Source organism: Neophocaena asiaeorientalis, unplaced genomic scaffold, assembly GCF_003031525.2.
Source record: "Neophocaena asiaeorientalis asiaeorientalis breed wild unplaced genomic scaffold, Neophocaena_asiaeorientalis_V1.1 scaffold332, whole genome shotgun sequence".
Classification (NCBI taxonomy): domain Eukaryota; kingdom Metazoa; phylum Chordata; class Mammalia; order Artiodactyla; family Phocoenidae; genus Neophocaena; species Neophocaena asiaeorientalis.
Genome location: NW_020173111.1, coordinates 6136466 through 6162980, shown reverse-complemented (window position 1 = coordinate 6162980; position 26515 = coordinate 6136466). Strand labels below are relative to the sequence as shown.

General features: G+C 40.8%; 1 protein-coding gene and 1 pseudogene across 1 annotated transcript in view; one reads left to right on the top strand and one right to left on the bottom strand.

Annotated features, from left to right (window-relative positions):
* The window catches only part of FBXL2 (F-box and leucine rich repeat protein 2), an 80359-nt gene that overhangs the window by 9425 nt on the left and 44419 nt on the right, over nucleotides 1-26515 (bottom strand). Inside the window, exons 5-10 of the mRNA XM_024743448.1 lie at nucleotides 26392-26486; nucleotides 4285-4353; nucleotides 4089-4184; nucleotides 3740-3866; nucleotides 3532-3606; nucleotides 2094-2224 (exon numbers count right to left, since the gene is read on the bottom strand). Of these exons, the coding sequence (XP_024599216.1) occupies nucleotides 2094-2224; nucleotides 3532-3606; nucleotides 3740-3866; nucleotides 4089-4184; nucleotides 4285-4353; nucleotides 26392-26486 (593 nt within the window). The remainder of the gene's footprint in view (nucleotides 1-2093; nucleotides 2225-3531; nucleotides 3607-3739; nucleotides 3867-4088; nucleotides 4185-4284; nucleotides 4354-26391; nucleotides 26487-26515) is intronic.
* On the top strand, nucleotides 13027-13101 carry LOC112398791 (uncharacterized; annotated as a pseudogene).

The window sequence follows — 26515 nt, the reverse complement described above, 5'->3', positions numbered from 1 at the left end:
GTGAGAATACAATACCTACACTTCCTAGCAATGCAGTGAGGACTAAGTGAGACAATGCTTGTGAAAGTGCTAACAAAGAGCCTGGAACATATATGAGTTCAACTGATGTTAAGCATGATTAGTATTTTGGTGCCATTATTAAAGTTTTAATATTCACAATATTACATGGAGAATCAGAAAATAAATCATTATTTGTTAAAACTTTTCTTCTTGCTAGGGAAAAATGATAAATAAGGTGGCTGTGATTTTTCCTCCTTCTGTCCATTTAGCAGCTGGTTTAGAGGAGAACCTGGTGCCATTTGGACATGAGGCTATCTGTCTGCTCACATGTCAAAGTAATATCAGGGCAACGAATAGCCAAAACAATCTTGAGAATGAAAAACGGAGCTGGAGGAATCAGGCTCCCTGACTTCAGACTATACTACAAAGCTATAGTAATCAAGATAGTATGGTACTGGCACAATAACAGAAATATAGATCAATGGAACAGGATAGAAAGCCCAGAGATAAACCCACACACATACGGTCACCTTATTTTTATATAAAGGAGGCAAGAATATACAATGGAGAAAAAATAGCCTCTTCAATAAGTGGTGCTGGGAAAACTGGACAGCTACATGTAAAAGAATGAAATTAGAATACTCCCTAACACCATACACAAAAATAAACTCAAATGGATTAGAGACCTAAATGTAAGGCCAGACACTATAAAACTCTTAGAGGAAAACATAGGCAGAACACTCTATGACATAAATCACAGCAAGATCCTTTTTGACCCACCTCCTAGAGAAATGGAAATAAAAACAAAAACAAATGGGGGATTCCCTGATGGCACAGTGGTTAAGAATCTGCCTGCCAATGCAGGGGACGGGTTCAAGCCCTGGTCCGGGGAGATCCCACATGCCATGGAGCAACTAAGCCTGTGCACCACAACTACTGAGCCTGTGCTCTAGAGCCCACGAGCCACAACTAATGAAGCCCGTGCGCCTAGAGCCTGTGCTCCGCAACAAGAGAAGCCACTGCAATGAGAAGCCCGCGCACTGCAACGAAGAGTAGCCCCTGCTCGCCACAACTAGAGAAAGCCCGCATGCAGCAACAAAGATCCAATGCAGCCAAAAATTTTTTAAAAAAACCAACTAAAAATAGAGCTACCATACAACCCAGCAATCCCACTACTGGGCATATACCCTGAGAAAACCATAATTCAAAAAGAGTCATGTACCACCATGTTCATTGCAGCTCTATTTACAATAGCCAAGACATGGAAGCAACCTAAGTGTCCATCAACAGATGAATGGATAAAGAAGATGTGGCACATATATACAATGGAATATTACTCAGCCATAAAAAGAAACGAAACTGAGTTATTTGTAGTGAGGTGGATAGACTTAGAGACTGTCATACAGAGTGAAGTAAGTCAGAAAGAAAAACAAATATCGTATGCTAACACATATATATGGAATCTAAGAAAATGGTTCTGAAGAACCTAGGGGCAGGACAGGAATAAAGACGCAGTAGACTTGAGGACACGGGGAGGGGGAAGGGTAACCTGGGACGAAGTGAGAGAGTGGCATGGTCATATATACACTACCAAATGTAATAGAGATAGCTAGTGGGAAACAGCCGCATAGCACAGGGAGATTAGCTCAGTGCTTTGTGACCACCTAGAGGTGGGATAGGGAGGGTGGGAGGAAGACGCAAGAGGGAGGAGATATGGGGATATATATGTGTATGTATAGCTGATTCACTTTGTTATAAAGCAGAAACAAACACACCATTGTAAAGCAATTATACTCCAATAAAGATGTTAAAAAAGAAAAGTAATACCAGGGTGAGGCAGATCAGGTGGGCACATGAGTGAAGTCCATCAGGAAACTAAGGCTCAGATTCCCTGGTGGTGGACAGTGTGGGACTCTCCACACAGCCTTAAATGAACTAGATTACAGTGTCCCACCCCAATACATCTGACAAAAGCCAACAACACAACCACTGCCTCCGCCTCAACCCACTGCCAGGCCTTTCTCCTCCTGCAGGAAGCCCTCCCAGTCAGCCCCAAGCTCTGAGTTGCAAAGCTGAAAGCGTGGTGCACTCACTGAAGTCTTGGGCAGTTCAAGGCTAGGGCTGTGAGGGAGGCATCCGTGAGGTTGCCGCAGCCAGACAGGCAGAGGGCCTGCAGCCGGTGGCAGCCCCTGCAAATCTGCACCACGCCTTCATCCGTAACGCGCTGGGGAGAACCAAAGCAGAAAGGAAAATCAGAAGGCACGGGCAACAGTGAAATGGGAGCCGCAGACAAATGGAGTCCCCTGTTAGTCAACTAGTTTAGGTTGCCAGTTACTAGCATTTTATCCTGATAATTTCATCAAAATAAGGTGAAGTACAGGGAAGACAGATATTTATGTTATTTCTGAACAGCTTTAAAATATTCAAGCATTACTAATGGAGAGTAAAATTTTTAAATTCCATTTTTCTACCCAGAATCGTTTGATTTTTTTTTCAGGAAATATAAACTTGTGTTAAAAATCAGATTTAATGAACAGCTCATGAGACTTGCTTAAGTGACATTAATTTTTGGTTGAGTTTCTACATATTAATGCTTTAGATATCTACTATATAAATCATATACATGTATTTTTATGTTGTCTGAAATGTTTTAGAAAATAGCAAAATTAAGTAAATCACTAAATTATTAATAAATGGCTTAGGATTCTATGAATTTAGCCATGAAGATTCAAATTAATCTTTATTTGAATATGCTAATTTATGCAGAAATAAACAGATACATTTATATCATACTTCAAGCCACCTGCCAGTGCTACCCTACATGCAATTCAAGGTCCTATTTTTGAACAGTGCAGCCCCGTAAGGTCAATATTTGCCCAGAAGATAGTTTCTGCTTTACCTCCCACCATTAGGGACCCTAGGTTTATGATTCATTTACTAAATGCCAAATACAAGGGATTTCTCTTACTTTTCTCAAAATTGACATTCTCCTTGAGAAACCCAGTTGGCCATAGCAAGCACCCTCTCCAATTACCAATATTTACAATGGCAGTGAAGAAAAACCATCCTTCACAGGCTAATAATGCACTGATGAAAATCACACCTTGCTCTTGAATATGCCCTTTATACTTCAAAGCACTTTCATATCTGTTATTTCATTTTATCCACTGAGACACCATGAGAGGTGTCATCACCCCCAGTTTATAAGTAAAGACAAGACACTGAGACCTTACCAGGAACTGTTTAGGTTAATGACTAGTTCACAGCATTCCTGATGTCTTAAAATAAACCAAGACCCTGATCTATGCTGTTTTTAGGGGAAGTGCCCATGGCTTTGTATTGGCCTTTTTGTTTAGATTGCTGTTCTTCCATTCTGTGGGAAACTGGGAGATCACATAAGGACACAGGATGTGACATAAGGGTGTGGCAATCCTCCCACCTGCCTGGGCTGCTTCCCAGCAGGGCCCCAGCAGGTTCCTGACGGAGGGAACAGGAACAGGAGGGAGCTCACGTAAAAGGCATGTTACTTACTGAGCAGGACTGTAGGTTGAGGCTCACAAGCTCATGGCAGTAATTCTGAATGTGTTTCAGAGCTTCGTCTTCTAGCTGAGTGAATGGAGAAAACAAAAAAGAGATGGAACCAGGTGAGGGGACAGTGGGGCACAGGTTCCATAATCACGTGCGCACACCTAACATTAGATACACGTTAGACAAGCCAGGCCGTGAGGACTCCCGGTACCTGCGTGCAGCCCCTCAGCAGCAGGGCTCTCAGGCCGCGACAACCCCGCACCAGGGCCTCGATGCCATCCTTCGTGATCTGATCACACCATGACAGGTTCAGGTACTCCAGGTGCCGACAGCCCTCACTGGAGAACAGGAAACAAAACCACACATGTGCAGTCCATCCCACGGAGACTTTAGGACCAACTCTGAGCTTAGTAGCCCACAGGCAGTTCAGGGGAGAGAGACCTCTGTAACCCGAGTCGCCCACTTCCTGCTCCAATGGGACCGTGAGAAAGGTTTCAGACACACCAAAATGCTCAGAGCTTTGGGTATTTCTCATGACCACTAACAACAGGTACTCTTACCTGATCCCCTTTAAGGAGCTGTTTGTAATGGACACACAGGAAGTCAGATCCAGATGTTTCAGCTTGGAACAGAATCTGCTAAGGCTGTAACACGTGCTGAAAAAAATCAGATGCACTAAAGGTATTTTCAACCACCTTTCTCTCCCCTCACTCTTCCCACGGCCAACCAGTCACCAAAGTAATTTCCACTACTTACCTGTCAGTGATTTTTGTGCACCCATTGAGGTTTAAATGTTCAATGTTTCTGCAGTTCTGTGCAAAGGTCCTAAAATGAGAAAACATTTTAAAACTCCCTGCAAGTTGCTAGGCAGCCACTAGAGGGCATGTATAACCATTTACATTTAGAACAATGCTCTTCAAATTTTTATTTTATTGTGGAAAGGATACTTAACATGAGATCTACCCTCTTAACAAGTTTTTAAGTGTATAATATATAATTGTTGACTACAGCTACCAGTGTTCTTCAAACTCTGATGAGCACCTGAAACAACTGAGGTTCTTCTCATAGCGCAGAATCTGATGGTAGATCCAGGCAAATTGCTTGGTGGTCTGCATTTCTAAGAAGCTCCCGAGCGATACTAGTGCTGCTACTCTGGGGACACCACTTTGGAAAGCAAAGCCCTAGACTGACTACACATCAGTTGAAACTCTTCTTCACTCAGATTTTGGCGGTCATCTGAGAGTAGAGGTCTGGCTCCCTGTTCCTTCTCCTCTGTAGAAAAATCAGCTGGCAGCAAGGGGGCTTGAGCCTTGTGCCATGCTGTCACTTGGTTACCCCAGGGCCCTTCTGGAGAAGCCACCTCCGGCCACCGACAGGGTCAGTAATTGATCAGTATCAAGAACCATCATTTACTGATGAGGACACTGAGCCATGAAGGGTGATGTCCTCAATGATTTGTGGGCTGGCAGCAAGGCCAGAGCAGAAAATTAAACATCCCTTACTCACCACTTATTCCTTAACATATTCAGCAAGGACTGGCTCAGGTTGTCTGCATTTTCCTGAAATATGGCTTCTGCAGTATCTTATAGGACTGAATCCTGATGCTTCCATGCATACCCCTAAGTCTCCAAAACCTGGCCTCAAACCAGATGTCACTCTTACCTGTTACTTCCGCTCTGCTACGGTACAGGGAAAGGGAACTCAGCTGGAGCCTGGTGGACTCCCTGAGCTGAGGATATGGAGCCAAAAGTCTGAGCAAGGCAATCAGAGGTATCAGAGAAGAGTACAAGAATGGAGAAAATGTCAGAGATCTGCGGAGCGTTCCCCTCAGGAATTCAGTCGAGTACTAGTCAGAGTGTGCATGTGAGGAGGTTACCCAAAGCCAGGGAAAGACTCAACAAGCAGCATCAGAGGGGACAGCAGCCAGAGCTCACCCAGGGCCGTGAATAGTAAGTACCCATTCCCACCAGACAACAGTGACAAATGTCATAATTTGTGGGGCACTGGGTAGCGTACTGAGAAGCGTCTTGCTTCAGGAGTGGAGTACAATTATCCCTAGACTAACCACTGCTTTGGTCCAACCCAACAAATTAAAAAAAAAAAAAAGATCTCAAAGGAACTACATCCAAGTAACTCAACTGCATCTCAGAACAAAACTCAAGTATATTTATAGGAATACAAAAATATTCTGCACCCAAAGTAACATTCACAATGTCTGGCACTGAACAAAAAATTACCACCCATTCAAAGAAGAGGGAAAAATATATCCATAATGAGGAGGAAAGTCAATCTATCAAAGCTGACCCAGAAACTAGAAATAGCAGACAAAGGCATTAAAAGTTATCATAACTATGTTCTGTAGAATACAGTTCTATGAAGCTAGAGTGAAGATGTTACATTAAACATCTCATGTTTATTAAACATGTTATGTTTATTAAACACGTTATATAGAGACATGAAAGATATACAAAGATACAAATTAAACTTTTAAATATGAAAACCACAATGGCTGAGATGAAAATTTACTGGATGGGATTAACAGCAGATGAGACATTGAGGAAGAAAAGATTAGTGAACTTAAAGACACAGCAGGAGAAAGTATCCAGAATGAAATATGGAAAGAAAACAAGAAAAAAAGAAGAGAGCATGAAAGAACTGTGGGACAGCTTCAAACAACCTAATGAACATGCAAGTGGGGTCCCTAAAGAATGGGAGAGTGGGGCGGGGGGGAAGAAATCTGAAGAAATAAAGGTCAAAAGTTTTATGACAAGACAGTTATAAACCTACAAGTCCAAGAAACTCAAAAAATTCCAAACACAAGAAACATGAAGGAAAATCCACCAAGGCATAGCTTAACCAAATTGGTCAAAACCAGTGACAGAAAAAAACATTAAAAGCACCCAGAGAAAAAAGATATGCCTAATGCAGAGGAATAAAATAAGGGTGATAGAAGATTTCTCACCGATAACAGAAAAGAAAACAGAGGAGCAGCATCTTTAAAATACTGAAAACAAAAAACTCAACACAGAATTCTATATTCAGCAAAAATATTTTTCAAAACTGAAGGGAAAATACAGATTTTTTCAGGCATAAGTCCTTAAAAAATTCATCAGATATGCAGTGCAAGAAATCTTAAAGAACATTCTCCAAGCAGAAAAAAAAAAATGACATAAGAAAATTTGTGTCTACACAAAGAAATGAAGGATACTGGAAATAGTAACCACTTGAGTATAGAGAGCCAATTTTTTAATTATTTAAATCTCTTTAAAAATAATTGACTGTTGGATTTCCCTGGTGGCACAGTGGTTGAGAGTCCGCCTGCCGATGCAGGGGACGCGGGTTTGTGCCCCAGTCCGGGAAGATCCCACATGCCGCAGAGCGGCTGGGCCCGTAAGCCATGACCGCTGAGCCTGCACGTCCGGAGCCTGTGCTCCGCAACAGGAGAGGCCACAACAGTGAGAGGCCCACGTACCACAAAAAATAATAATAATGATAAAAAAATTGACTGTTAAAACAAAAATACTAACAATCTAGTGTGGATTTCATACCATATTTGGAATTTTAAAGTGTATGGCAATAACAGCATGAAGGCTGAGCAAAGGAAAATGGAAGTAAGATGTAATATAATTTTAGGATTGATTAAAATCACTTTAAAATCTATAATATAAACTCAAAAGTAACCACTAAGATTACAAAATAATGAGTTATAGCTACTACGCAAAAAAAAAAAAAAAGATATAAAATGTAATCATAAAAAATACTCAACCTATGGGCTTCCCTGGTGGTGCAGTGGTTGAGAGTCCGCCTGCCAATGCAGGGGACACGGGTTTGAGCCCTGGTCCAGGAAGATCCCACATGCTGTGGAGCAACTAAGCTCGCGAGCCACAACTACTGAGCCTGTGCTCTAGAGCCTGCAAGCCACAACTACTGAGCCCACACACCATAACTACTGAAGTGTGTGCACCTAGAGCCCGTGCTCCACCAGAGAAGCCACCACAGTGAGAGGCCCACGCACTGCAATGAAGAGTAGCCCCCACTCGCTGCAACTAGAGAAAAGCCTGTGCGCAGCAATGAAGACCCAATGCAGCCAAAAATAATTAATTTAAAAATATATATATATATGTTACAAGAAGGAGCTTCCACATTAAGAAACTAGAAAAAAGAAGACATGAAACCCAAAATAAAGTAAATAATAGAGACCAGAGAAGAAATCAATGAAGTAGAAAACATAAAAACAATGAAAAAAATCAATGACATCCAAAGTTGGTTCTTTGAGAATATCAATAAAATTAATAAACCCCTAGGTAGACTGACCAGGAAAAAAAGACAAAAATTACCAATATCAGAGAAATTTACTCATCTTTACTCTTTAAAAATTGGCATCAATGTCAGTAAAAAATTCAAAGAATATATATATTGCAATAGGCACTATACAATCATTGTGATTTTTATTAGACGTGACAACTACTTTCATATAGTAAAAACAAAAACAAAAAACCAAACAAACAAAATTACCCAAATCAAGAATAAAGAGAGGAGCTTTCACTACAGATGTTACAGATATTAAAATGATAGTAAGAGGGTATTACTCACAACTTTATGCCAAAAGTTCTAGAACTTAGGTGTAATGGACAAAATCTTTGAAAGGTAAAAACTACACCAAAGCTTACTCAAGAAGGAAAAGAAAACCTGGACAGTTCTATATATATTAGAAAAATAGAATTTGCAGTTAAAACCCTTTCACAAAAGAAACATGCAGGCCCAGCTGGCCTCAATGGTGAATTCTACCAAACATTTAAGAAAAACAATACAAATTCTACATAAACTTTTCCAAAAAAAGTGAAGAGGAGAAAACACATTTCAACTCATTCTATAAGGCCAGTAGTACCTTGATACCTAAACCAGACAAAAATATCACAAGAAAAGTAAACCACAGAACAATATCCCTCACAAACACAGAGGTAAAAAATTTTAACAAAATTTTAGCAAACAGGATCCAACAACATGTTAAAAATACAGTACATGACAACTCAAGAGGGACTTATCTGAAGGGTGGAAGGTTGGTTTAACATTCAAACATCAACCAATGTAGGAAGAAGGGGGATCAAGATAACAGAGTAGGAGGATGTGGAGCTCATCTCCCCCCATGAACACATCAAAAATACGTCTACATGCGGAAAAATTCTCACAGAAAACGAACTAGAAACTGGCACAACTCCTAAACAACCAAAGCTGCAAGAAAAATCTCCATGCAACTGGGTAGGACAAAAAAAAAAGGCAGGGGGCACAGGGTGGGGGGAGGGCATCAGGTCAGGATCTGCACCCCTGGGAAGGATCTGAAAGGAAGAGAAAGTGTACGCTGGTGGGCCCTTGCCCTGGGGAGGGAGCAAGTCGACTCACCATCTGGGCATCCCAGGCCTGGGGTCTTGCAAAAGAAGACAAGCCCCCTTGCCTGCTGGGAACCCATCCACTGAGGCACAGAAGGGCTGGGGTAGCCTAGTCTCTACTTGTGAGGAGTATGCACGTCCTGGCTTGCTAACAGGGCGGAGAGAGCCTTGCACTGGCGGCTGCTGCCTTGCTGCACTTCCCAACCTGAAGGGGCGAACACCTCGGCCCTGCTCACTCCACGCCACAGCCTGGTGTGAGATCTGGGCAAAGATTCAGTCTCGCTATGCAGACACACACCTAGGGTGTGATCCAGGCAGAGCGGCAGAGACCACTGTCAACATCCACACAGGGCAGCGGGCCTAGCTGCGGCAGACCCTGCATGTGTGCACACGGGGGAGCACCACGAGCGTGTGCAGCAGCTAAGTGCTGCATCCCAGGCAGACAGGCCCCGGGCAGCAGGGGGCAGCATTTCATTCTCCAGCAAGAGCACTGACTCCACCCAAGGGCTCCACCTCTAGCTTAGCCCTAGACCTGGGGCAGGCAGGTCCCGTGAGAAGACTACCACAGAGGCAGCCCAGATCTCAGGTGGCAGCACAGCCACCTCAGTTCCTGCAGCCACAGTGCCCTGGCCCCAAGCCCCAGCCTACTCCACACCATGGCCTTGCGCTAGATCTGGGATAAACACAACAGAGAAAGGGATGCAACCTTGGGCTGCTTCAGAGCGGGACTGCCGATGCCTACACAGGTTTGCTGTGACCACACAGGCCTCACCTGCTTCAGCAATAAGCTCCTTTGGCGCAGGACATGCCCTCAAGGACAATGGAGCCTGATCAAACCTGACCCTCAGAGCTTCTACTCCAACATCCGGGGAGCAGACCCTGCCCTCGACAGGGTAGTGACAATGATGCAGCAAACAGAAAGCCCCGCCTCACATCCAGCACAAGCTCAATACCCTACACCACCAAACACAGCCCCTATCTGTATTTGTACCCTATCAAGGGTATACCACCCAGCACACTCTGAGTAAAGATGTGGCTGGCATCCATACCCAAACCAGCCCTCACACCAAAAACACTGGACACAAACTGTCTACACACTGATGCTCCCACATAAAAACAGCCCTTCAAAACCACAGTAGATGTTTCTCCTAAATTCATAGAGACAAAGAAAGTTAAGTAAAATGAAAAAGCAGAGGAACTACTACCAATTAAACAGTGACAGAAATCTCCTGAAAGAACAAGTAATGTCTACTAGACCCCAAGTTCAAAAAGGAGATAATAAAAAAGACAAAGGAATCAAGAAGGATTAGCAATAGAAATATATAGCAAGGTCACTGTAACAAGGAACTAGAAACTATAAAGATGAACCACTCAAAAGTAGACAATTGCTGAGAAAAACCAATCTAGAAACAATGGAGAGCAGACTAAAAGACACAGAAGAATAAATAAGTGCTCTGGAAAACAGAATAATGGAAATCACCCAATAGAAGAGCAGACAGAAAGACAAATGAAAAAAACTGAAAGCAACATACGAGATCTATGGGATAATATAAAGCATGTCAACCTACACATAATAGGGGTTCTGGAAGGAGAAAAGAAAGAGAGGGGGATGGAAAATGTATTTAAAGAAATTATGGGAGATTGGATCAAGATGTTGGAGGAGTAGGACACGGAGCTCACCTTCTCCCACAAATACATCTACATGTGGAACAGTTCTCACAGAACATCTACTGAACGCTGGCAGAAGACCTCAGACTTCCAAAAAGGCAAGAAACTCCCCATGTACCTGGGTAAGGCAAAAGAAAAAAGAGAGAAAAAATCGAGACGCGACCTGCACCCCTGGGAGGGAGCTGTGAAAGAGGAAAGGTTTCCACACACTGGGAAGTCCCTTCACTGAGATCAGCTGGGACAGAGGGGGAGCTTCAGAGCCTTGGAGAAGAACGCAGCAATTGGTTTGCAGAAGGCAAAGCGGAGAGAGACCTGCGCAGAAGGTCAGTGCCGCCCAGCACTCCCTGGCCTGAGACGCTCATCTGCTGGGGCAGGAGAGGCTGGGTGCAGAGGCTCAGGCTTCGGAGGTCAAATCTGGAGGAGAGGACTGGGGCTGGCTGCATGAAGACACCCTGAGGGGGCTAGGGTGTGGTGAGACACAACCAATGGAGTATGGGAGGAGGCCTGGGCCCACCAGAGAGGCAGGGCACAACTGTTGGGGGGCACTCAAAGGGCAGGCGCTCCATGAGCGCCTCAGGCAGCAGGGCCCCACCTACACGAGCTCCAGGGGCTGGTGTGAGCCACCGCACTGCCATCTCAGACCCCAGAGGCAGGCACAGACCGCCGCTGCCACAGAGGGTCCTGTGACCAGGCACCAACTCCTGCCCCCAACTCCCTGGGAGCAACCACAACCACCGCTGAGGGTACCGCAACCCAGTGCCAACCACTGCCCTCCCCTCCCTAGGAGCGAATGCAGCCCGCCACCGCTGCCACCAAGGGTCCCGTGACCAAGAGCCAAGCACTGTCCCTGCCTTCCTGGAAGCATGAATGGAACATGCACCTGCACACCCCCTATCAAGGCGATAACAACAAGCACATGTGGAGGAAAGAGACAGCAAGCATCCAAACCAAAAACAGCCCTCAAAGCAAAAAAATACTGAACCTACACAAGCTATGCAGGGATGCTCCTGCATATAAACAGCCCTCCGTGACTACAGTAGATAATTGTTTCTCCTGAACTCACAAAGTAAGAGAAATATAAGCAAAATGAAGGAGAGGAACGATTCCCAGTTAAAAGACCCAGAGAATTCCCCTGAAGGAACAATGAAACAGACCTCTTCAGTCTAATAGACACTGAGTTCAAAAAGGAGCAAATGAAAATACTGAAGGAATCAAGAAAGGCTACTGACAGAAATGCACATTACTGTTAAAAGGAACTAGAAACTATGAGGAGGAGCCAAGAAAAATTAGAAAAGTCATTTGCCAAGATGAAAACTGAGCTAAAGGCACTGAATGGCAGAATAAATAATGCAGAGGAAAGAATAAGTGATCTGGAAGATAGAATAATGGAAATTACCCAATCAAAACAGCAGACAGCATGGGCTTCCCTGGTGGTGCAGTGGTTGAGAGTTCGCCTGCTGATGCAGGGAACATGGGTTCGTGCCCCGGTCCAGGAAGATCCTACATGCCGCGGAGCAGCTAGGCCCATGAGCCATGGCCACTGGGCCTGCGCGTCCAGAGCCTGTGCTCCACAACGGGAGAGGCCACAACAGTGAGAGGCCCGCATACCGCAAAAAAAAGTGAGAGGATGGAAAAAGATATTTCATGCAAACGGAAATAACAAGCAAGAGGGAGTTACAATATTCATATCAGACAAAATAGACTTTAAAGCAAAGGCTATAAAGAAAAATAAGGAAGGACACTCCATGCTGATAAAAGGACCAACACAAGAAGAGGATTTTACACTCGTCAACATATATGCACCTAATATAGGAGCATACAAATACATAAAACAAATACTAACATACATAAAAGGAGAAACTGACAGGAATTCAATAACAGTAGGAGACTTTAACACCCCACTCATATCAATGGACAGATCTTCTAGACAGAAAATCAATAAGACAACAGAAGTCCTAAATGATAGAACAGAACAAACAGACTTAATTGATATTTTCAGGACATTACATCCAAAAACAAACAAAAAACAGAACACATTCTTTTCAAGTGCATATGGACTGACCACATACTAAGGCACAAAACTAACCTCAACAGATTTAAGAGTATAGAAATTATTTCAAGGGACTTCCCTGGTGGCGCAGTGGTTAAGACTCCACACTCCCAATGCAGGGGGCCTGGGTTCAATCACTGGTCCAGGAACTAGATCCCACATGCGTGGCGCAACTAAGAGTTTGCGTGCTACAACTAAGGAGCCCATGTGCCGCAGCTAAGGAGCTGGTGAGCCACAACTAAGGAGTCCGCCTGCCACAACCAAGACCCGACACAACCAAATAAATAAATAAATAAATAAATGTATATTTAAAAAAAAAAAAGACAAGCCTCTCACCCTTAAAAGAAAAAAATTATTTCAAGACTCTTCTCTGACCACAATGGCATGAAACTAGAAATCGACCACAGGTTTCATTGTGACAAGGGGCACAAAACTTGTGGCCTTCCTATGAACAAATACCAAACATGTGTTCCCCTGCACCTCCATGTGGCTGCTGGGCAGGACCAGTGGGACAGGGCTCAATACTGGAAGAAAAGCTACAGTATTTAGTGGGGGAGTTTGCCACCTAGAGCCGTGGTTCGTGTATGCGCAGGTCACGAGTGGTCTTATAAACATAAAGGCTTTGAACCTCTCTTTTCAAGGCGAAAGAAAAAAGAACAATAGATTCGAACTATATGCCATTCTGGAAAAGGCAAAACTATGGAGACAATAAAAAGATCAACAGTCGCCAGGAGTTTGGGAGAAAGGGGAGATGAATACACAAAGCGTATAAGTTTTTATGAGCAGTGAAAATACTTTGAATGACATTATAATGATGGATATATGTCATTATACTTTTTGTCCAAAATAGAATGTGCAACATTATTCACTTCATTAAAGTGAACCCTAAGGTGAACTGTGGACTTTGGTGGGTATGATGTGTCAATGCAGTTCATCCCTGTTTTTTTTTTTTTTTTAAAAAAGTACCACTCTGTTGATAATGGCTATGCATGTGAGGGGACTGGGTATATGGGGAATTTCTGTACCTTCCTGTCAATTTTGTTGTAAACCAAAACTGTGTTAAAAAAAAGTCTCAAAAAAAATTAACACTCAGGGTAGACCTTTTTGGCAAAACATTTCTTTCACTTTTAAGTATACATATTATACATGTATGTGTGTTTGTTGGATTGTGATGTAAAATGTATTTTTTAGATCAGAACAGTTTGCAGGCCACTGTAGTTAAATTATACTGGCAAATAAAGGTACAAATTAACCTCAAAAAAACAAAAAAAAGAAAGAAAAGAAATCAACCACAGGAAAAGAAATGAGAAAAAAATGATTACATGGAGACTAAACAACATGCTACTAAAAAAACCAATGGATCAACAAGGAAATCAAAAAGGAAATTAAAATACCTTGAGACAAATGACAATAAAAACACAACCACACAAAATCTGTGGGATGCAGGAAAAGCAGTTATTAGAGGGAAATTCATAGAGATACAGGCCTTCCTCAAAAAACAAGAAAAATCTAAAATAAACAACCTAACCTACCACCTAAAAGAATTAGAAAAAGAAGAACAAACAAAACGTAAAGTCAGCAGAAAGAAGGAAATAATAAAGATCAGGGAGGAAATAAATAAAATATAGATTAAAAAAATCAATAAAACCAAGAACTGGTTCTTTGAATGGGTAAACAAAATTAACAAACCTCTGGCCAGGCTCACCAAGAAGAAAAGAGAGAGAACTCAAATAAACAAAATAACAAATGAAAAAGAAGAAAGCTCGACTGACACTTCAGAAGTACAAAAAACTCATAAGAGAATACTATGAACAATTATATGCCAATAAATTTGACAACCTAGAAGAAATGGACAACTTTCTAGAAACATACAGCCCATAAAAATGTAATCAAGAAGAAACAGATAATTTGAACAGACCAATCACTAGGACTGAAATAGAATCTGTAATAAAAAAAAAACACCTCACTAAAAAGGAAAGTCCAGGACCAGATGGCTTCACAGGCAAATTCTACCAAACATACAAAGAAGAATTTATACCGATTCTTCTCAAACTCTTTGAAAAGATTTAAGAGGAGGGAACACTCCCAAAAACTTGTGATGAAGCCATCACCCTGATACCAAAACCAGACAAAGGTATCACCAAAAAAGAAAAAATCCTCAACAAAATATTAGCAAACCGAATTCAACAACACACACAAAAAATCATACACCACAACCAAGTGGGATTCACCCCAAGTTCACAAGGATGGTTCAACATATGCAAATCAATCAATGTAATACACATTAACAGCAACAAAAAAAATCAGAAACCACATGATCATCTCAATAGATGAGGAAAAAGCATTTGACAAAATTCAACATCCATTCATGATAAAAACTCTTACCAGGGGCTTCCCTGGTGGTGCAGTCGTTGAGAATCCACCTGCCAGTGAAGGGGACACGGGTTCAATCCCTGGTCCGCCAAGATCCCACATGCTGCAGAGCAGCTAAGCCCATGTGCCACAACTACTGAGCCTGTGCTCTAGAGCCTGTGAGCCACAACCATTGAGCCCGCGTGCCACAACTACTGAAGCCCACGTGCCTTGAGCCCATGCTCCACAATGAGAGAAGCCACCACAATGAGAAGCCCACGCACTGCAACAAAGAATACTCCCCGCTTGCCACAACTAGAGAAAGCCCGCGCACAGCAACAAAGACCCAACACGGCCAAAAATAAATAAATAAATATTTTAAAAAACAAAACTCTTACCAAAGTGGGTATACAAGGAACATATCTCAACATAATAAAAGCTATTTATGATAAGAGAGAGAACTCAAATAAACAAAATAACAAATGAAAAAGAAGAAAGCTCGACTGACACTTCAGAAGTACAAAAAACTCATAAGAGAATACTATGAACAATTATATGCCAATAAATTTGACAACCTAGAAGAAATGGACAACTTTCTAGAAACATACAGCCCATAAAAATGTAATCAAGAAGAAACAGATAATTTGAACAGACCAATCACTAGGACTGAAATAGAATCTGTAATAAAAAAAAAACACCTCACTAAAAAGGAAAGTCCAGGACCAGATGGCTTCACAGGCAAATTCTACCAAACATACAAAGAAGAATTTATACCGATTCTTCTCAAACTCTTTGAAAAGATTTAAGAGGAGGGAACACTCCCAAAAACTTGTGATGAAGCCATCACCCTGATACCAAAACCAGACAAAGGTATCACCAAAAAAGAAAAAATCCTCAACAAAATATTAGCAAACCGAATTCAACAACACACACAAAAAATCATACACCACAACCAAGTGGGATTCACCCCAAGTTCACAAGGATGGTTCAACATATGCAAATCAATCAATGTAATACACATTAACAGCAACAAAAAAAATCAGAAACCACATGATCATCTCAATAGATGAGGAAAAAGCATTTGACAAAATTCAACATCCATTCATGATAAAAACTCTTACCAGGGGCTTCCCTGGTGGTGCAGTCGTTGAGAATCCACCTGCCAGTGAAGGGGACACGGGTTCAATCCCTGGTCCGCCAAGATCCCACATGCTGCAGAGCAGCTAAGCCCATGTGCCACAACTACTGAGCCTGTGCTCTAGAGCCTGTGAGCCACAACCATTGAGCCCGCGTGCCACAACTACTGAAGCCCACGTGCCTTGAGCCCATGCTCCACAATGAGAGAAGCCACCACAATGAGAAGCCCACGCACTGCAACAAAGAATACTCCCCGCTTGCCACAACTAGAGAAAGCCCGCGCACAGCAACAAAGACCCAACACGGCCAAAAATAAATAAATAAATATTTTAAAAAACAAAACTCTTACCAAAGTGGGTATACAAGGAACATATCTCAACATAATAAAAGCTATTTATGACAAACCCACAGCCAATATAATACTCAACAGTGAAAAGCTGATAGTCTTCCTGCTAAAATCTGGAACCAGGATGCCCACTCTCACCACTTCTATTCAGCATAGTAATGGAAGCCCTAGCCACAGCAATCAGACAAGAAGATGAAACAAAAAGTATCCAAATTCGAAGGGAAGAGGTAAAATTGTCACTATATGCAGATGACATGATACTATATATAGAAAACCCTAAAGACTCCACACAAAAACTACTAGATCTAATAAATGAATTCAGCAAAGTAGCAGGATACAACATTACCACTCAGAAATCGGTTGCATTTCTTTACACTAACAATGAAATATCAGAAAGGGAATGTAAAAAAAAAAATACCTTTTAAAATCACACCAAAAAAAAAAAATACCTAGGAATAAATTTGACCAAGGAGGGGAAAGACTTATACACTGAGAACTATATAAAACTTATACACTGAGAACTATAAAACATAATAAAGAAAATTAAAGAGGATTCAAAGAAATGGAAGATATCCTATGTTCTTGGACTGGAAGAATAAATATTGTTAAAATGGCCATACTACCCAAAGTAATTTACAGATTTAATGCAATCCCTATCAAATTACCAATGACATTTTCCACAGAACTAAACAAATGATCCAAAAATTTATATGGAACCATAAAAGACCCAGAATTGCCAAAGCAATCCTGAGGGGGAAAGAAAAAAAAAAAGGCAGGAGGCATACCTCTCCCAGACTTCAGACTATACTACAAAGCTATAGTAATCCAAACAGCGTGGTACTGGTATAAAAACAGACATATGGATCAATGGAACAGAGAAACCAGAAATAAATCCACACACCTATGGCCAATTAATCTTTGACAAAGGAGGCAAGAATATAAAATGTGAAAAAGCAAGTCTCTTCAGCAAGTGGTGCTGGGAAAGTTAGACAGGTGAACGTAAATCAATGAAGTTAGAACACACCCTCATACTATGCACAAAAATAAACTCAAAATGCCTTAAAGATTTAAACATAAGACATGACACCATAAAACTTCTGGCCAGGCTCACCAAGAGCATAAGCAAAACATTCTCTGACATAAATGTTTTCTTAGGTCAGTCTTGCAAGGTGATAGAAATAAAAACAAAAATAAACAAATGGGTCTGAATCAAACTTACAAGCTTTAGCACAGCAAAAAAAAAAAAAAAGAAAAGAAAAGAAAACCTACAGAATGGGAGAAAATATTTGCAAATGATGCAATCATCAAGGGCTTAATCTCCAAAATATACAACAGCTCATACACTTAACAACAAAAAAAACAAACAACCTAATCAAAAAATAGGCAGTAGACCTTAACAGACATTTCTCCAAAGAAGACATACAGATGGCTAGCAGGCACATGAAAAGATGCTCAACATCACAAATTATTAGAGAAATGAAAATCAAAACTACAATGAGGTACCACCTCACACCAGTCAGAATGGCCATCATTAAAAAGTCTACAAATAACAAATGGTGTTATTTGTAGATAATGGTGGAGAGGGTGTGGAGAAAGGGAACCCTCTTACACTGTCGGTGGGAATGTAAGTTGGGGCAGCCACTATGGAAAACAGTATGGAGGTTCCTCAGAAAACTAAAAATCAAATTACCATATGATCCAGCAATCCTACTCCTGGGCATACCCACAGAAAACTATAATTCAAAAAGGCACATGCACCCCTATATTCATAGCAGCATTATTCACAATAGCCAAGACATGGAAACAACCTAAATGTCCATCAACAGATGAATAGATAAAGAAGACATGGTACATATAGACAATGGACTACTACTCAGCCATAAAAAAGAATGAAATAACGCCATTTGCAGCAACATAGATGTAACTAGAGATTATCATACTAAGTGAAGTAAGTCAGAAAAACAAATACCATATGATATCACTTATATGTGGAATCTAAAATGTGGCACAAATGAACCTATCTATAAAACAGAAACAGACTCACAGACATAGAGATCAGACTTGTGGTTGCCAAGGGGGATGGGGAGGGGGAGGGGGAGAGGGAGAGGGATGGACTGGAAATGTGGGGTTGGTAGATGCAAACTATTACACTTAGAATGGATAAACAACAAGGTCCTACTGTATAGCACAGGGAACTATATCCAATCTCCTGGGATAAACCATAACAGAAAAGAATATTTTAAAAAAAGAAAAGAATATTAAAAAATATATATATATACATACATATATATGTATGTATAACTGAGTTACCTTGCTGTACAGCAGAGATTGGCACATTGTAAATCAACTATACTTCAATTAAAAAAAAGAAAGAAAGAAATTATGGCTGAAAACTTCCCAAACCTAAAGAAGGAAACAGATATCCAGAAAGCACAGAGGGTCCCAAACAAGATGGACCCAAACAGACCCACACCAATACATATAATTAAAATGGCAAAAGTTAAACAGAGGATTCTAAAGATAGCAAGAGAAAAATAAAGAGTCATTTACAAAGGAACCCCCATAAGGCTATCAGTTGATTTCTAGCAGAAACATTGCAGGCCAGAAGGGAATGGCATGATATATTCAAAATCCTGAAAGGGAAAAACCTGCAACCTAGGATACTCTACTGACCAAGCTTATCATTTAGAATAGAAGGAGAGATACAGAATTTCCCAGACAAGCAAAAACTGAAAGAATTCACAATACTAAGCCTACTCTAAAAGAAATATTATAAAGGATCTTCTCTAAATAGAGAAGCAAGAAAGCTATACGAAAGAGAAAATCACAATAGGAAAGGCAAATATACAAAAAGATTGAAGATCACTTAAATAGATTAGTACATAGATTAAAAAACAATCAAAAAATTTTGTAGAAGCAATTATAAATACAATAAATAGTAAAAGAATAAGCATGAAGATGTAAAATAGGACATCGAAATCACAAAATGTGGGGGAGGGGAGTATAAAAATGTAAATCTTGGGAATTCCCTGGCGGTCCAGTTGTTAGGACTCCACACTTCCAAGCCAGGGCGCACAGGTTCGATCCCTGGTCCAGGAACTAAGATCCCGCATGCTGCACGGCGCAGCCAAAAAAATTAAATTAAAATTAAAAAGTAAATCTTTTAGAATGTGTTTGAACTTGTATGACTATTAGTTTAAAGCAAGTAGATATAGTTATGGGTCAGCATACTTGAACTCCAGGGTAAACACAAATCAAAAATATACAGGAGATTCGAAAAAAAACAAAAAGAAAGGAACTCATGCATGCTACAAAAGAACATAAAACCACAAAAGAAATGAACAAAGAAGAACTACAAAAACTGGAAAACAGGAATTAAAATGGCAATAAATACATACCTGTTAATAATTACTTTAAATGTCAATGGGCTAAATGCTCCAATCAAAAGACATACAGTGGCAGATTGGATAAAATGTAAGAACCTACAATACGCTGCCTACAAGAGACTCACTTCAGGGCAAAAGACACACACAGAGTGAAAGTGAGGGGATGGAAAAATATTTCATACAAATGGAAACGACAAGAAAGTGAGGGTAGCATACTCATTTCAAACAAAATAGACTTTAAAACAAAGGCCATAAAGAAAGACAAAGAAGGACATTATATAATGATAAAGGGTTCAATACAAGAAGATATTACACTCTTTAACATAAATGTACCCAACACAGGAGCACCTAAATACATAAAATACTAACTGACATAAGGGGAGAAATGGACAATAATACAATAATAGTAAGAGACTTTAACACCCTGGACATCAATGGACAGACCATCCAGACAGAAAATCAGTAAGGAAACAGAGGTCCTAAATAACACAACAGAACAGTAGAACTTAATTGATATCTACAGGATACTACACACACACACCCCCAAAGGAATACACATTCTTTTCAAGTGTGCATGGAATATTCTCTAGGATAGATTACATACTAGGTCACCAATAAAAGCCTCAACAAATTTAAGAAGATAGAAATTATTTCAAGCATCTTTTCTGACCACAACCAGAAACTAGAAATCAACCACTGAAAGAAAAAATAAATGAACAAATACATGGAGATTAAATGACATGCTACTAAAAAAAAGTGGGTCAACAATAAGATAAAGAAATCAGAAAATACCTTGAGACAAAAGAAAATGAAAGCACAACCTACAAAATCTATGCGACACAGCAAAAGCAGTTCTAAGAGGGAAGTTCATAGTAATATAGGCCTTCCTCAAGAAACAAAAAAAATCTCACATAAGCAAACTAAACTACCACCTAAAAGAATTTTTAAAAGAACAGACAAGGGCTTCCCTGGTGGCGCAGTGGTTGAGGGTCCGCCTGCTGATGCAGGGGACGCGGGTTCGTGCCCCGGTCCGGGAAGATCCCACATGCTGCGGAGCAGCTGGGCCCGTGAGCCATGGCCGCTGAGCCTGTGCTCCGCAACGGGAGAGGCCACAGCAGTGACAGGCCCGCGTACCGCAAAAAAAAAAAAAAAAAAAGAACAGACAAAAACCCAAAGCCAGAAGAAGGAAGGAAATAACAAAGATCAGAGAGGAAATAAATACAATACAGATTTTTTAAGAAATAGAAAAGATCAGGGACTTCCCTGGTGGTCCAGTGGTTAAGGCTCCACACTCCCAATGCAGGGGGCCTGGGTCTGATCCCTGGATGGGGAACTAGATCCCACATGCATGCTGCAACTAAGAGTCCGCATGCCGCAACTAGGAGTCCGCATGCCACAACTAAGACCCAGCACAGCCAAAATAAATATGAATACATTTTTTTAAAAAGAGTTCTCATCACAAGGGAAAAAAAATTTTTTTAAGAAATAGAAAAGATCAATAAAACCAAGAGCTAGATTTTTGAGAAGATATTTTAAAAATCAATAAAACTGGGCTTCCCTGGTGGCGCAGTGGTTGAGAGTCCACCTGCCGATGCAGGGGACACGGGTTCGTGCCCCGGTTGGGGAAGATCCCACATGCCGCGGAGCGGCTGGGCCCGTGAGCCATGGCCGCTGAGCCTGCGCGTCCGGAGCCTGTGCTCCGCAACGGGAGAGGCCACAACAGTGAGAGGCCCGCATACCGCAAAAAAAAAAAAAAAATCAATAAAACTCTAGCCAGTCACCAAGAAGAAAAAGAGTGGACCCAAATAAACAAAATAAGAAATGAAAGAGGAGAAATAACAACTGATACCACATAAATATAAAAAATCATAAGAGAATACTATGAACAGTTAGATGCCAACAAATTCAACAACTACGCAAGAAAATTACAGGCCAGTATCTTTGATGAATATAGATGCAAAAATCCTCAACAAGATATTAGCAAACCAAATCCAACAACACATAAAAAGGATTATATACCATGATCAAGTTGGATTCATTCCAGAGTTACAAGGATGGTTCAACATATGCAAATCAATCAACGTGATACACCACATCAACAAAAGACAAAAGCCACATGATCATCTCAAAAGATGCAGAAAAAGCATTTGGCAAAATTCAGCATCATTCATGATAAAACACTCTTACCAAAGTGGGTATACGGGGAACATATCTCAACAAAATAAAGACCATTTAGGACAAACCCACAGCCAACATAATACTTAATGGTGAAAAGCTGAAAGACTTCTTGTTAAATTCAGGAACAAGACAAGGATGCCCACTCTCACTTCTACTCAACATAGTATTGGAAGTCCTAGCCACAGCAATGAGACAAGAAACAAAAGGTATCCAAATTGGAGTGGAAGAGGTAAAACCATCACTATTTGCAGATGACATGATGCTCTATGTAGAGAAGCTTAAAGTCGCCACATAAAAACTATTAGAACTAATAAATGAATTCAGCAAGGTAGCAGGATACAAGGTAAATATACAGAAATCTGCTGCATTTCTTTACACTAACAATGAAATACCAAAAAGAGAAAGTAAACTAAAAAAATTCCATTTAAAATTGCATCAAAAAAAAAACCTAGGAATAAACTTGGCCAAGAAGGTGAAAAACCTATACGCTGAAAACTATAAAACATTAATAAAGGAAACTGAAGATAATTCAAAGAAATGGAAAGATATCCCACGCTCTTGGATTGGAAGAATTAATACTGTTAAAATGGCCATACTACCCAAAGCAATCTACAGATTTAATGCAATCCCTATCAAAATACCCATGACATTTTTCACAGAACTAGAATAATTCTAAAAATTATATGGAACCACAATAGACGCAGAATTGCCAAAGCAATCCTGAGGAAAAAGAACAATGCTGGAAGCAGAAGCATAACCCTTCCAGACTTCAGGCTATAGTACAGAGATACAGCAATCAAAACAGTGTGGTACTGGCACAAAAACAGACATAGAGATCACTGGAACAGAATAGAGTCCAGAAGTAAACCCATATACCCACAGTCAATTAATCTACGACAAAGGAGGCAAGAATATACAATGGGGAAAAGACACTCTCTTCAGCAAGTGGTGTTGGGAAGCTGGACAGCTGCATGTAAATCAGTGAAGTTAGAACACTCCCTCACACCATGCATAAAAATAAACTCAAAATGGCTTAAAGACTTAAATATAAGACATAACACCATAAAATTCCTAGAAAAGAGCATAGGCAAAACATTCTCTGACATAAACTGTAGCAATACTTTCTCAGATAATTTTCCCAAAGCAAAAGAAGTAAAAGCAGGGCTTCCCCTGGTGGCGCAGTGGTTGAGAGTCTGCCTGCTGATACAGGGGACACGGGTTTGTGCCCCAGTCCAGGAAGATCCCACATGCCGCAGAGCGGCTAGGCCCGTGAGCCATGGCTGCTGAGCCTACGCGTCCGGAGCCTGTGCTCTGCAACGGGAGAGGCCACAACAGTTAGAGGCCCGCGTACCGCAAAAAAAAAAAAAAAGTAAAAGCAAAAATAAACAAATGGGGCCTAATCAAATTTATAAGCTTTTGCATAGCAAAGGAAACCATGAACAAAACGAAAAAACCACCTATGGAATGGGTGAAAATTCGCAAACGATGTGACCAACAAGGGATTAATTTCCAAAATATACAAACAGCTCATACAATTCAATATTTAAAACAAAAACAAGGCTTCCCTGGTGGCACAGTGGTTGAGAGTCCGCCTGCTGATGCAGGGGACACGGGTTCGTGCCCTGATCCGGGAAGATCCCACATGCCGCGGAGCGGCTGGGCCCGTGAGCCATGGCCGCTGAGCCTGCGCGTCCGGAGCCTGTTGCTCCACAACGGGAGAGGCCACAACAGTGAGAGGCCCATGTACTACCAAAAAAAAAACAACAACAACAAATAAAACAAACAAACAAACATTACAATCAAAAAATTCGCAGAAGACTTAAATAGACATTTCTCCAAAGAAGACATATACATGGCCAAAAACCACATGGAAAGATGCTCACATCACTAATTATCAAAGAAATGCAAATCAAAACCTCAACGAGGTATCACCTCACAGTGGTCAGAATGGCCATAATAAAAGTCTACGAACAAGGAATGCTGGAGAGGGTATGGAGAAAAGGGAACCCTCCTACACTGTTGGTGGGAATGTAAATTGGTACAACCACTATGAAGAACAGTACAGAGGTTCCTTAAAAAACTAAAAATTGAGCTACCATATGACCCAGCAATCCCATTCCTGGGCATATATCTAGAGAAAACCATAATTAGAAAAGATACATGGACCCCAATGTTCATGGCAGCACTATTTACAATAGCCAAGACACGGAAGCAACCTAAATGTCCATCGACAGAGGAATGGATAAAGAAGATGTAGTACATATATACAATGACATATTACGCAGCCATAAAAATGAATGAAATAAGCCATTTGCGGCAACATGGATGGAGCTAGAGATTATCATACTAAGTGAAGTAAGACAGACAAAGACAAGTATCACATGGTATCACTCATATGTGGAATCCAACCAAAAAAATGATACATGAACTTATTTACAAAACAGAAACAGACTCACAGATTTCAAAAACAAAGTTATGGTTGCCAAAGGGGAAATGTGGAGAGGAGGGATAAATTAGAAGCTTGGGATTAACGTACACACACTACTATATATAAAATAGATAACCAACAAGGACCTACTATATAGCACAGGGAACTCTACTCATTATTCTGTAATAACCTATATGGGTAAAGAGTCTGAAAAAGAATGAATATATGTATAACTCAATCACTTTGCTGTACACCTGAAACTAACACTATATTTAAACCAAATATACGCCAATAAAAATTCTTTTTAAAAGGCATTGAGGGCTTCCCTGGTGGCACAGTGGTTAAGAATCTGCTTGCCAATGCAGGGGACACGGATCCCACATGCCGCAGAGCAACTAAGCCTGTGCACCACAACTACGCCTGTGCACCACAACTACTGAGCCTGCGAGCCACAACTACTGAAGCGTGTGCTCCTAGAGCCCATGCTCCACAAGAGAAGCCACTACAATGAGAAGCCCGTGCACCGCAACAAAGAGTAGCCCCCGCTTGCCGAGGCTCTCTGAATCATGATTCCGTGATTATGCTTATCATTATTTCTCACAGTAATCTGGCCTCACATATTAAAAATTTATATAGATATTAACATAGATTTCGGCTCTAAAATTTGTGGTAAACCAATAACATTCTTAGCTTTACAGGATAGTTATAGTTTCACTTTATAGGATAGTTTTTTCCTCATCTTGGCTCTATTCCAAGTGCCAAGATGAGAATGTGTTTCTTTGATATTCCTCACTGACAATCCATATCTTCACATTTATTTTAGTTTCTTTAATGGAACCACTATTAGATTTATGTTCTCTATTACAAGTCGTCTTAGGACCTGTTCGGTACATTTAAGCTTCCTGTTAAAGCAGAATCAATCTATTCCACTGGTTTACAAAGTTTTTGAAGTATCAGAAATTTCTGATGACCTGAATTGATTAAAAAAAAACAACCCTGTGTTGCATAACACAGAGGGAATGTTTTGATCCTTAAAAGATATTGATATTATGAATTGATTTTCTTAGCAATGGTGCAGATGTTTCAATTACAAATTCTACTGTCTGAAATCACTGTACACTGCACACTCTTACTGGAGGTCTGTGACTGATTATACTGTGGTATGCTTAAGTCTCCAAGAGGCAGTCCGCTCCAAGATTCTAGGGGCAGAGCGTGTCCTAATTTAGCCAACCTCAAGCAATACAAGAGGCCACAAGGATAAAGACATAAAGGTATTAATTATGTCCTGTCTCCAGAAAAGCTCAAAGCACATGTCCTTAACAGTGGAGTGATAACATTTCCAATAAATAATGGCTATCCAGTAAGAGGTGGGCAAGCATTTGGTTGCATAGGGTATATCCAACTATTATAAACTATTATAAAATGAATGTGATAATCACAACCCATGATGGTTAAGCAAAATCCCAGGTTATGCTAAGGAATTTTTTGAAAGAATTATTTTGTTAATTAGTATAATTTATACAAGAAGGTAGCCACGATTATGAGAAGGAACCTAGGAAGATGGGAAAGTGAAGAAAGGAAGAGAGGTGAACTAATATCATAATATGATTATGTGCCAGGTACTACGTATGTGTTATTTCATGTGATACCCAGGACATTCTCATGAAAGAGCTATAACTGCCTTCTCTTTGCAGAAGACAGAACTGACAACCAAGTGTTTGTCCCAAGGTCACATCCCTGACAACACTGGAGCTCGGTTTCTAGGTCAGGCCTGTTGGCTCCAAAATCATGATATTCTCACTACTCTATGCAAATTACCATAGAAAGATTTTAACAGAAGAAAAGCAAATAATATGCTTGGTTTATTTTTGCTGATGAAAATGTCAGCTACAAGCTGCCACAACAGAGTGAGTCACGGTGGACTGACTTACTTCAAGGAGGAATCTCCAACGCCAATGCAACCTCGCAAGCTGAGCTTCCTCAGGAATCCACCGCATCGCTTTGAGATGTTTTCCACCACTCGACCCTTCAGTGGAGAAAGTTGGAAAAAATCTT